General features: G+C 43.4%; 1 protein-coding gene across 1 annotated transcript in view; it reads left to right on the top strand.

Moving 5' to 3' along the window:
- Positions 1-12435, top strand: part of LOC144821656 (proton channel OTOP1-like) — a 376460-nt gene extending 364025 nt beyond the window's left edge. The window contains exon 6 of the mRNA XM_078678888.1: positions 10846-12435. Coding sequence (XP_078535014.1) covers positions 10846-11016 — 171 coding nt within the window. The 3' untranslated portion in view covers positions 11017-12435. The remainder of the gene's footprint in view (positions 1-10845) is intronic.
- The last annotated feature ends 249 nt before the right edge of the window (positions 12436-12684 follow it).

Below are 12684 nucleotides of genomic sequence, written 5' to 3'. Positions count from 1 at the left end.
CCGATCACAAACCACTAATTCCTCTTTTATGGGATACTGATACCAAACCACCTCCATGCATTGAGGAATGGATACAAAATTGAAACATTGACGCCTGACAGACTATCTTCCCATAGTGTTTAACATATACACATGCAGTTTTGTTGACTTTTTTAACATTTAACATTCCTCGTTGATAAATGTGTTTTGTCCTGATGAGCTGTCACTTGCACTGACTATCACCCCACTGTTGTCTTTTAAGCTGGCAACATCAGTACATTTACACTCGTAAAGACAAAAAAAACTAAAAAGAAAAGGCACACATTTAGGGGCCGATTATGATCGCGGACGGACTTTCGTCCGTCCGCGATCACTGAGGAGGAGGGAACGTCCGCATGGGCTGCGGCATTCCCTCCTGTACGATTAGGATGTGATCGCCACCCTGGCGGTCCCATCCTCTATTACTTACATTGCGGCGGGTGCGGCTTCAAGCTGCACCCGCAGCAATGTAAAAAATGCAGGTGTTGCATTTGTATGCAGAAAGAGGCAGGCACCGCGTGGTGCCTGCCGCTTTCCGCATACAAATGCAGGGGGGTACCACAGGTACCCCCCATGTGCACCCCCCACCCCCACTTCACCTAGGGGGCCCGCAACGGGCCCCAGCAGTGATGTTACACATGCTTTTCCACGGCGGAAAAGCCGCCGCGGAAAAGCATGTTTCCCATCCCATCCTAATCTGGCTGGCGGTGTCTGAGAGACACCGTCACCATAGTAGAGCTTTTCCGCCGCGGTTGTAAGCCAACCGCGGCGGAAAAGCAGCGGACGGAAACCAGGACCCACAAGCCATCCTAATGTGGCGGTGGGTCTTTGGTGGGTCCGCAGCGGATTTTCCGCATCCTCCGGGCCGGCTGTGGCTTCCGCCGGCCCAGAGGATGCGGAAAATCCGCTATCCTAATAAGCCCCTTAGTTTGGACTATTTTGCTGGATGATTAAACGGACAGGATCAACCTAAGTTTAAAGCAGCGCAAACTGAACCTGCAATATTCGTGTTAACAAAATGAAATGAATTGAAACAATTGTGTTCACATTTCAAATATAACAGATACAACTAATTTTGAGTGAAAATCAGTTCGACAAGCTTGTATAAGAAAAGATCACGTGTAAATAAGGAGGAATGTAAACACTTCATTACAAACACTAAATAATGTAAAGCTAAATATTCCGTTATTTCGTTAAACAGTCTATTTTTCTATTTTTACCCTTTATTTCGAAATCACCAAATAGAGAGAAACAGATCATTCAATGGAAATGCACACCAGTTCAACAAAGTTGTTTTAGAAAGTGCTTTGTCAAAATATGGCCATGTCCATTTAAACACGTGGAAATTAGATAATAGAATTAGGAGGCTCGGGTTGGACAGGGACACAACACGACCAATTACTGCATGGCGTTATTATGAATTCATGCAACGAGTGGCCATTTGATTTCACGGCTTGCTCTATCATCTCCTTCGTGCTCATTGCCACCTAGCAGTAATGTCATTGCACACGAGGTGGGGGCGTCATGGAGACGAGAGGTATTCTCTGTAGTTTAGTTCTGCCCTCGGAGTCTGGAGACATAGGCACGCAGCCATGGTGAAAAAAATAATATAAGGTAAAGTAACACTGAGTTTAGTTGAGTTTATTACCGTCATAACAAAACTGTATGAAGAAAATGTCAGAAAGGTTCTTATAAAGACCCTGCAATATATATGTACTAGTTGCATAGTTAAGTGCAACATGTTTTAATATATTTAAAGTCCACCCTTTTACAATGCTTTATTAACCTTGCTTTCTCAAATTTGCTTTAAAATGCACAATTTGCTCACTGTTGTTTCAAAATTTTCCTGGTGGGAGAATGCCCCGCACCTTCCTTATGATGGTTGGGCTTGCACGCTCACGTGTTCGTTGCGCAACTTTTACAGCCTACCACTTTCAAATGTCACCAGCCGTCAATGGTCAAATTTGCAGTTTAAAACTACAGACACACGCTGCAATGGCAGGCCTGAGACATGTTTGAAAGAGCTATTTAAGTGGGTGACTCAATCAGTGTTGCAGGCACACTAGTAGCATTTAATTTACAGGTCCTGGGTACAGGTAGTACCACTTTACTAGGGATTTACAAGTCAATTCAATGTGCCAGTTGCATATAGGCCAATGTTGTCATATTTTAAAGGAGATAGGACAAGAACCTTAGCACTGGTTAGCAGTGGCAAAGAGTGCAGATTCCTAAGCTCAGCAAAGACAGGAGTAAGGCAAAAGGTGTGGGGAAAAACCAACACTAAGGCTAACAGGTCTAACACAAAGCATCCTCTGAGGTTGGTTGTTCCGCTCGAAGAAGGAGCAAATGCCTGTGGCTCTCCCGAGACACGGTTTGTAAGACCCAGGTTTCCAAAAGAATAAATCAAGTAGACAGACCTTTCTATGTATGGAGAATGCTTCCACATATATTCACATATTTTTACGTGTTTTTTATTCAGGACTAGCCCACACAGGCCTCATTAAGGGAATCAGAATTTTTTTTTGTTTGGTTCAAAGTATTTGTTTGATTTTTTTGGGGTAAAAAAATAAAAAGGAAGAAGGGGAAAAAGCGGGGTAACTTACGGAGAGTATTACTTGTAGTATGCCGATAGATCCATGAAAAGAGCAAACTTCAATCAAAATTCATACCCGGATTTCTAGTAGAAAAAAGCCCTCTGAAGTACCAGTGCATGTGAACCCCGGTTGAAGAAAGATAAGGAAGGGGCAAAGGGGGTGTAGAGTATGGCGCAAAACTGCACCCTGCAACTTTTCCCAGTTCCATTTCAGAAAGTCAGATCTTCAAAAATGAAAAGAGGGTAAAAGCCATTAAATCATCAGTTCAGGAAGATTTTGGTACAGTAAGCTCTAACCCTGAGTGGGACGGGGCTTGTGCTCTCTATGCCACTGGAGTCAAGCTAGCCTGGCCGCCGAGTGGCGAAACTGGTCCCAGGATGCTTGTTTTTGGTCCAGGGAGGAACTGGCCTGGAAATACGGGCTGGACTGTTCCCATGGGGAGCAGGGTCAAGACTGATTTGCATATGGGTGGGTTTAAAGTGGAATGGCATATTATAGATTTAGGCCTAGATCTCTGTACTCGGCTGAATGTTTGACATTGTTCAACTGTATATCCATCAATTGATCTTTTTGCATATGTCACCCTGAGAGGGATGGGTGTGCCCAAATGTGGGCCCCGTGCACTCCTTGCCACTGGAGTCAAGCTAGCTTGGCTGATGAGGGATGAAACCCTGAAACCAGTCCCAGGATGCTTATTTCTGGTCCGGGGAGGACCTGGACTGTTTATATGGGGTACAAGGTCAAGACTGATTTGAATATGGCTCTGTTTAAACTGGAATTGCATAGGGAGCAAAAAAACGATGGGTTTAGGCCCAGATCTAAGTACTGGTTTGAATGTTTGTCATTTTTCAACATTCTGTCCATCAATTATTCCTTTTGCAGAAAGCAATAATGTCAGCATGTATGTAATGATGGACAATAGAGTAAAAGGCCAAGCTGTTTAGCACAACAGTGCCTTAGTATGTAAACCTCAGCAATGTGAAGGCATTAGATAAAGCTCACAGTACCATGGAAATACATTTTCTTAATTTGTGAACACTTGTGTCAGAGATTACTCAAAATGTTACCGCATAAAATAGCGAGCCAGAAACTGCCAGCATCATAATTCCTCTCAGTTCCTATGGCCGAGAAATACAGGTAGCCCTTTAATCACCTGAAGCAAAGGTCTACAAACATGACTTTGAGTTATTATTAATAAGACACAGCTATATGCCACAAAAAGTGACAGCACAGACAAATTGTAAAATATTTATATACCTTATAATAGAGGCATTCTCTTGTCTAAACAGTCAAAATAATATAACCTTTGACGTGAGAATATGTGCATTCCACCTATATGCAGTCTAGTTAACTGGGAACACTATCATAATGGGCTTTTGCTGAATCACAGCAGATCTGAGCGCCTGTTTTTATGTGCATGTGTTTGAGAGAAATCAGGACCTGCTTGCAGCGTCCCCCCACTTTTTGCCCCCCTTTTGACTACATAGATGCTGGTTTTCTGACTCTGACTGCACCCTTGCTGTGCTAAACAGACTCAGGGTCTGTACTGTGATTAAAAGTACATGGTAATTAGATATAATTACAATTGGTACTGACAGCCCCCTGTCGTCGATGAGGATCCAGTCTAAAGAGGTGCCTTGCCAGACGTTGAGAGAAAAAGCTCCAGAGAAGCCGCTAAGTTCAAAGGTAAAATTTTGAACGAGACCTCCCGCTTAGTGTATCTGACTGGGGCTCCATTGCAGTCGGTGTAAAACTTTGACTTTGTCCCGGTCAAGCGCGACAAGATGTCTCAATTTGGCACAATTGGGTTTTAAGCATTAGAAAGTGTTTATCCTTTAAAAAATCATATCTCTGGTTACCTACATTGGATCTTTGTAATGTTGGTGTCTATTTGTTCATAAAAATTTAATCTAGGTTTACAAATTGGAGTTGAAGCTTAATTGTGTTTTGTGTCTTACTTATTTAATGTATTGGTGTTTTTGAGTGCTTTACACGCCCATCTCCTAAGTTAAGCCTGCCTGGTCGTTGCCAGCTACCAATGGTTGATCAAGGGAATAATTAAGACCCTAACTGAATTTTTTATTGTGTTTGTGGCCTTGTTACTAGTGGTAAGCCACTGCTTAACACTAAAATAATGTATTTTCCAACATTCGGTGTTCAGCAGTAAGGATACATACTTTTCTTTAAAATTACGCCATACAGTAAACTAATTTAGGATCTTTAAAAATCCTCTAAATTGTCTTAGAAAAAAACTTTTGATTTTTGAATTTTTAAAATGTGGACTAAACTGATTTTAATTCATATTTTGGATTTTTTTATATTTGTTCTATTTCTGACTTGTAAAGTTCTTGTGACTCAAAACTAGGAATACCATGGAATTAGATCTGGCTAACCTGTCTAAACTTGCATTGGCTGAGCTTAGGGTACAGTGTAGTGCGAGGGGTCTACCTGCTGCTAATAGGGTTAGAAAGGCAGAGACAGTTAGGTCCCTTAAGGCCTGGGCAGCGACCGCTTCAGATAATGAAGGGGAGGGGGGACAGTGGCCCCTCCAATAACCTCCAGTTATAGGAGGATAACAACCTATCCATTTCTTCCAGTACTAGGTTCATACTTCCAGCTGATGGGGCCGGAGGCTCCTCCACAAAGAACTCAGGTAGAGCCATTGAAAGGCTGAGGCTCAGTTAGCTTCCATGTCTCTGGAAGAAAAGACGTTTTGCCTAGGTGAGAAGAAGTGGGCAAGGTAGAAAGAGAGAAGACATTGTGACAGCAACAAAGAGAAAGATGTTGAGATGCCCAGATGTGGTGGGTTTGCTCCCAGACTCCCAAGGGAATAGTTCTCATATATGTAGAAGGGACGACATAGACAAATGGCTGACTGCATTTGAAAGGGTGTGTTAGAGGAGAAGGGTTCACTCTAAGTTTTGGGGTTCACTCCTTTGAGAATTGATTCCAGTAGTTGGGAGGGTTAGGCTCCTGACTCCACAGGGGAAATGAGGCAGCATCCTACCCACACATGAGGAAATGATTTGTTAGATCATTTAGTCTGACCCCAGAACAGTTTAGGGTAAAGTTCAGGGACACCCAGAAGACAAACAGATAGTCATGGGTGAACTTTGTGGACATCTAAGTGAAGGTACTAGAGGGCTGGATGGAAGGTAACTTGGATGGAAAGTAACATACTGAGTACTTATGATGGGTAGTATAATGTAATTGTTAAACAGCACATCCTTACTCATTGTGTACAAGAGAAGTTATGCCAGTATCTAGTGGACTCAAAAATTTCTAGTCTTAGAGAACTGGGAAAGACTGCTGATAAGTGGGTGAGAACCCAGGTTTTCAATCAGCACCAGGGGGGAGATTCCAAGAAGGGTAGGTTAACCCTGCAAAAACCTAAGGGAGGTGGTAAGCCCACCACAGAGACTCCCTTAGTACCCCAAAACTCTAAAAAGGAGGAGAGGACATCCCACCCCAGCTCTGATAAGCTGAGGCTGGTGGCCCCAGGGCCGAGGAAGTACTTGGACAACAGGGTGTGTTTTGACTGCCAGCATTCAGACCACTTCTGGGCTGACCCTATCTGTTCCAAGAAGGTGGTTAGCTTTGGGCTGTCCTCTGTAGCCATAGAGGTGGACCCCTCAGATCAGGAGGTCCTCCTAGCATTTTGTTGGGAGACAGGTCCAGATGGTAAACTGGTGATCCCTGAGAGTGGAAGTAGGCACCTCCACTCTATTCAGATGAATGGGATCTTTGCCATTGGCCTGTGAGACTATATGTGCCAGTCACACTATAGTGAGTGACAGGTTGGTGTCCTGAGATATGTATGTGACAGGAGAGACAAGAAGAGTAAGGGTAGCCACAGGTGAGGTCATAACCAAACTTGTAGCCATAGTGCCCCTAGAATAGAGGGGCACCCTTTGGTTGTATAAGGTGTTAGTCCGTGCAGACCTCCCTTAGATTGTCTCATGGGCAATGACCTCCCAGAGGTTGGTCTGATCCCAAGTGGGGCAGTTGCGCAGACCCCCCCCCCGCCCTCCACACACACAAAGTTCTTGGGGAGCCAGTCCCTACAGTTAGGAAACTGGGGTCCTAAAAGAAAGGAAAAAAGAAGAGAAAAGGTAAACCACTCTTAAAGAGAACTCCAGTGAACCAAGGGTTCTTTTGTCCCTGTGAGGGAGAAACCCAAAGTTGGCACTGGTGAGGCTTCACCTGACCACCTTGAAGTCCTGAACGGTCAGTCAGCTGTCAAACAGCAGGGTGTTGCCATTGCACTGACAGAAGGGAGAGTGAAAAAAGGGTGCCTCCCACAGGAGGTGGTAGCCCCACTCTAAACAGCAAGAAAGGTTCCAAGAACCCACAGTTGCCCCTAAGGCAGCTCACCCACTTGTCAGTGAATAGCTGAGGGTGTGGTTCTGGATTCTGACAGCTGTCAGCAGCCTCTGCTAGGTGCTAGCTTTCACTGCAGGGCTGCACTTGGTATGGGGGGCAGACCCCATGGCCAAAAGTAAGTTAGGCCTCATGACCCTGTTGGTGAGGGTAGCGTAGTTCAAGTGTTGGGTTTATCTGTGGGTAGGGTAGGAGTTGCCCTAGCAAAGTTTGGGATCGAGAAGGTGGGCACCTCACTACCCCAACTAAAAAGGAGGAAGAAAACGAAATAAAAGAGCTGTGATGAAAATTCACTTTAAAATGAGTCCTGGTACTGTACACAGACCAGGGAAACTCGCCCATGTTTGGGCTGAGTCTCCTGGGCTGTTGGCTGGGAGGGGGGTGAGAAATCAGGGCCTGTTTGCGGTGTCTCCCCACTTTTTGCCCACTTTTTGCCCGCATGACTACTAGATGCTGCTTTTCTTACTCTGACAATGCCCTTAGATCTGCTAACCAGCCCAATGGCTGTGCTCTGATTAAAAGTACATGGTAATAACGTATAATTACAAATGGTACTGACAGATCCCTGTAAGTCCCTATTATATAGTAACGCAAGGGAGATTCAAACTACCTATAAGCCCCTAGTATATAATAGTGGTGGGAGGAGTAGCGGCCCAGTAGATATCCTGGGGCAGATTTACAAGGAACTGACACATCTGCATAGATGCATCAGTTTCCTTGTGTCACCTCCAAATGTCCTTGCACCACCATTGATGCGCTGTATTTACAATACAGTGCACCATGGCGCAAGGAATTACAGATGCGTCAGAAATTCTGATGCATCTGTTGGAGGAAAAGTGACCCATTGTTGGAGTTTGTCACAAAAGTGACGCAACTCCAGCAATGCACCAGAATACATAGGTAGGTCCCATGTAAAATCCCCTGCATCAATCCTTACGCCTGGTCTGAGCAGGCGTAGGGATTTTGATGCAGTGAAATCTTATACATTTCACTGTGCCAGTGCTATGTGGCTTTTTGCATGGGAACGCCTACCCTGCATACATTATACCTGGCGCAGGTATAATGTGGCCCAGGGCTTTACAATGTGACACATCTCCCTAGATGCGTCACGTTGTAAATGGGCCGCAACTTTTACGCCGCCGCTGCGTCACAAAATGACGCAATGGCAGCGTAAAAGTGACGCACGGGGCTTATAAATCTGCCCACCTGTACTTAAGTGTGCATTACTGTGTTGCCTGCTGTCATTTTTAAAGCCAGCTCTGCCTTGCAAGCAGCTGTTAAATTGTAATTATATGCAAATTCGTCTTTGGAATTAAATGTACTTCCGAAGTAGCAACCTACCTTATTTTTATATAAGTCATCCTAAGTTCTCCCATAGGTGACCCCGGGGTAGGGTGCCTCGTAACTTTAAGCATGGACATTATAAAAGATGTGATATATGCCCTGGTGAGGGAAAACATGCCAATTTCATTTTCCCCATTGTAGATAATTAGTTCCATAAGCTAACATGGAAATATTTTTGTAAGTATAAATATTGATGGGAAGGAGCTAAAAAATATCAATCGAAGACTTAAACTGATAGTTATTATGAATCCAACAACTTGTCACTTTAGATTTATAATAATTATTACAAACAATGAGTTACGGAACTTTATTTTCTGTAAGCCAAAACCCAGCCTTCCAGCTTCCCTCTGCTGATTGGCTAGCCTCTGCCAGGCAGAGGCAATCAGCCTTAATGAGGCTGGAAGTGGCCTGCTATAGAGACAATAATTTTCCTATGGGTGGAGAACTGCAGCTGCAGAGCACAATGCAGGATGGGGATTGAGTGACCAAACTGGGCTTCAAAGGGAGAATCAACGTTTGGGATGAACAGGCTCACCCCTACATCTTGCAACCGCAGCCACAAAGTAGCCCCTGTAATTAGATTAGTGACAGGGCTGGAAGGGGAGGGAGTGTAAGAGAATCCAAGCCACGCCTGTAGATTGGCTTAGTCTGAGTGAACCTCCAAGGAGAGACTTTCTCCATTTTGGAAGAACGGTGCTTTCTGGGGCAAAAATATTCCATACTTTGAATTAGTAGTTATACACCTGGGTGGCACCCTGCATACCATTGGTCATGGGTGCCCGCCTGTTTGACGCCCAGGGACACTGGATAAATATGGAGGAGCTGCAAAGCAACTCAGATCTGCTGCCTGAAACTATAAGGAGAAGAAAGACTGCCCTGCTGGAAACCTGATCTGCACCCCAAAGGTCTGCAATCTGAAGGACTGCACCTGCGGCACATTCTGGGTCTACAGCCCTAAGGAATTTGCTTTGCTTCAAGAACCATTAAGGAGTGGACTCCCTGCAAGCTACAGGTTAACTGATTCCATCCGCTCCATCTCCACCAAGACGTCCCCACCCTGGAGTGTGTCCAGTGGACTTCCCAAGGACCATCCCAGAGATTTTAGACCCCTGATTTGGTGTTGTGGACACTTTGAACCCTCAAGGAGACCTTCTGGTAGAAGATCCAGACGTTTGGTGTAGTTTGGTAACTTTATGGTAAAAAGCTCCTTAAGGGGACCAACTTGACTTTGAGAGTCAAGCCAGTGACCTTCAACCATGACCCAGCTTGGATTTCAGTCTCATCCTGCTGTAAGCTCCAGACTTCGAGGATTTTACAGGGCATTGCAGAAGATCAAGCTGACGACGTTGACGCAAATCCAGCCTGAAGAGGAGCCCAGCGCAACGTCAAGAGAAAAAGTTCCATATAACGACTAAGTACGAAGGTTACATTTTGAACGATGTCTCCCGCTTAGTGCATCCGACCATGACTCTATTGCAGTTGGCCTCAGCTTTGACTTTGTCCTGGTCAAGCGCAACCCGATGTCCCAATTTAGCTCTATTGTTCTTTAAGCACTATAAAGTGTTTTTTTTAAAAAAAACCATATCTCCAGTTCCCTACGTGGGGTTTTGGCATTTTGGTGTCTATTTGTTCATAAAAATATAATATATTTTTATAAATTGGAGTTAGATTTTTTTTGTCTGTTGTGTCTTACTTATTTAATATATTGGTGTTTTTAAATGCTTTGCACACCTATCTCCTAAGCCAGGGTTCTCCAGTGTCCTAGAGGGCTGTATCCATGCCAGATCTTTAGTATATCCACATTTAGGTAAATGTAGAAATCGTAATAATCTGGCATGGGTCCGGTCCACCACAACTGACACTTGAGAACCCTGTCCTAAATTAAGCCTGCCTGCTCGTTGCCAGCTACCAAGCCCGGTGCCGGGTCTGGTGGCTTAGTGGGCCAATACGTCCACTGGTGGGGTTTGTGTTCAACCTCATGGCCACAGGTTAAAATCCTGGCGCGTTCACTCAGCCTTTCATCCTTCTGAGGTCTATAAAATGAGTACCGTTGAGTAACACAAAACATCTGTTATTCAGCGCCAAAATACCCTTGGTGAATGTGCGCTTTATAAATACACATTTTATGTTAAAGGTTGAGCAAGGGATTCATTTATTGAGACCCTAATGGAACCTTTTATGGTGTTTGTGGCCTTATTACTAGTGGTAAGTCACTACTTAGCTCTACTAATATTCCACTTCCTAACAGTGGTGTTTAGAATCAATTCATTTAAACTAATACTTCCCCGAGACAGTTCTTTATTTTCAAACAGCATAGCTAAGCTCAGAAACTTGTTATTAATGCATTCTCTCTGATTCTAGGGGTCCACAAAATTAGGATAGTGATTGAACAGCTGAGATAAGGATTACATGGTATAAGAAATTATATTGCAAGCTGCTACTAATCTGAATTTTTTTGTAATAGTTCATATATTTGAAATACTAAAAGTGTTTTTTTATTCACCTACAGCTTTGGATACCGCAGGCATTTGGATGCCGTCCGCAGTATGACAATGGACTTGAAGAATATGTTTTTGGATTCAGACCTTGGATTATTTTAATTGACATAGCACTTCCATTCTCAATATTCTATCGTATGCATTCGATGTATTCTCTTTTTGATGTCTACATAAAAATATAGTGCATCCGTTTTTCATATACGAACATATCTAGGCAAGCATGATATTTGTTTAAAATGTATTGATTTTTCAAATGATATTAGAAATGGCCATACATATTAGATCCTTTGCACTAAAGATTACATCTTTTTGACAGGCATGCATTATACTTGTCTATATCACAATATAGGTAACATTGGAGCATTTTCATGAAAATGTTTTTTTATGCTGTATCAAATGAATAAGTGATCTGGAAATACCTTTGCCTCGTTGGAACACTTCACTGGCATGGTGCTATGCAAACATCATACCATGAATCAACTATGCATTGGAATCGAATAATGAATTTCAGCACTCTAACTATTGTGAGAAACCGAAGACTCAAGTGGTGATCTTTGGGAAAGATGCTTCACCATAGGTCTCCACCTGGTGACTGACAGGCCTTGTACCCTCCCCATGCCTTGCTCGCATGCGAGAAACCCCAGAATCATCAAAGACAACAAACTGGACATGATAGCCCAAGTCAACTCAGGATACTGCAGAAAATCTTCAAGTGACTACTAGACAATAACATGAAAACAATCACTGAAGCCCTCACCACTAGCAGACTAGACTAAGGACTGTACACAGGGATAACCAACCAGCTCACAAGAAGATTGTAGACAGTCAAAAGCAAATCACCCAGATCAGTCCTCAACCTCCAACACAAGCCCACATCACGGTGCACCTTAGGGCACTCTACTGGCTCCCGAGACACAATCTGAACACTTCAAACTCCTCACCCACACATACATTTCGAATAAGCCCTCTAGGGCTCACTCCACACACCTGCTACACAGCACCTAGATACCCTGATGGGTGATTAGCACCTAGATACCATTGTGGGTTGTTAGCACATTATAAAAACACTGTTAACATAATGTACCGAAACAGAAAATACAGTTCAAGAAAATACTAATGTCTAGAGTGAATGCATTAGTTTTCCTAAACTTGACAACTTCTTTTTGCAGCCTCCTTCCCCTTTGGTTGAATGAACAAGAATTGAGAATTTGGGGAAAAGCCTGGGATGAGAGCCTACTGAGCGGCATGTGTGACTTCACTCACAGTAGATCTGTGACACTTGCAGGCACGCTTGAAAAATGTTTCTAAATTTACACTTGGGACTATATGAATGCATTTCCACATTCCACATTGTACATAATAGACCCCTCCAACCAATTTTGAGGGTCATCCAAGTCCTTTCCCATCCTCAAATGAGATTTCTTCCAGTTCTGACCTGAAATAGTTTCCAATGATTTGCAGGGTTGTAATGAGTCAGAAAAGAGGTTATAAATACACACACATTCTTAAGATTGTGGATGTCCCCAAAATATCCATGGCGTCCCCACCTTGGAATACCCTTGTGGAATAATATTGTGCCTGAATAAATGTATTTCTAAGGATGCTTTTAGCGAGTATGTTGCACTCTTAAATAATGCCATTTGCAGAGTTAATTTGAATTTACAAGTGTAAATTGATTTGAGAATCAGGACACAACTATTTACTCAATTAAACAGACACTTAACAATCATTGAAATAGCCAGTTGTTCTGACTTTCTTATAGGTTATGCACGGATAGTCAACTCTAGTACACATAAAAAACATGCACACAGGCACATGCCAATCTTCCTTTGTCCTGAATGAATATAACA

This window comes from Lissotriton helveticus, chromosome 2_2, assembly GCF_964261635.1.
Source record: "Lissotriton helveticus chromosome 2_2, aLisHel1.1, whole genome shotgun sequence".
In the NCBI taxonomy this organism is placed as follows: domain Eukaryota; kingdom Metazoa; phylum Chordata; class Amphibia; order Caudata; family Salamandridae; genus Lissotriton; species Lissotriton helveticus.
The sequence above is the reverse complement of the archived record's forward strand: the minus strand, read 5'-3'. Positions and strand labels throughout refer to the sequence as shown.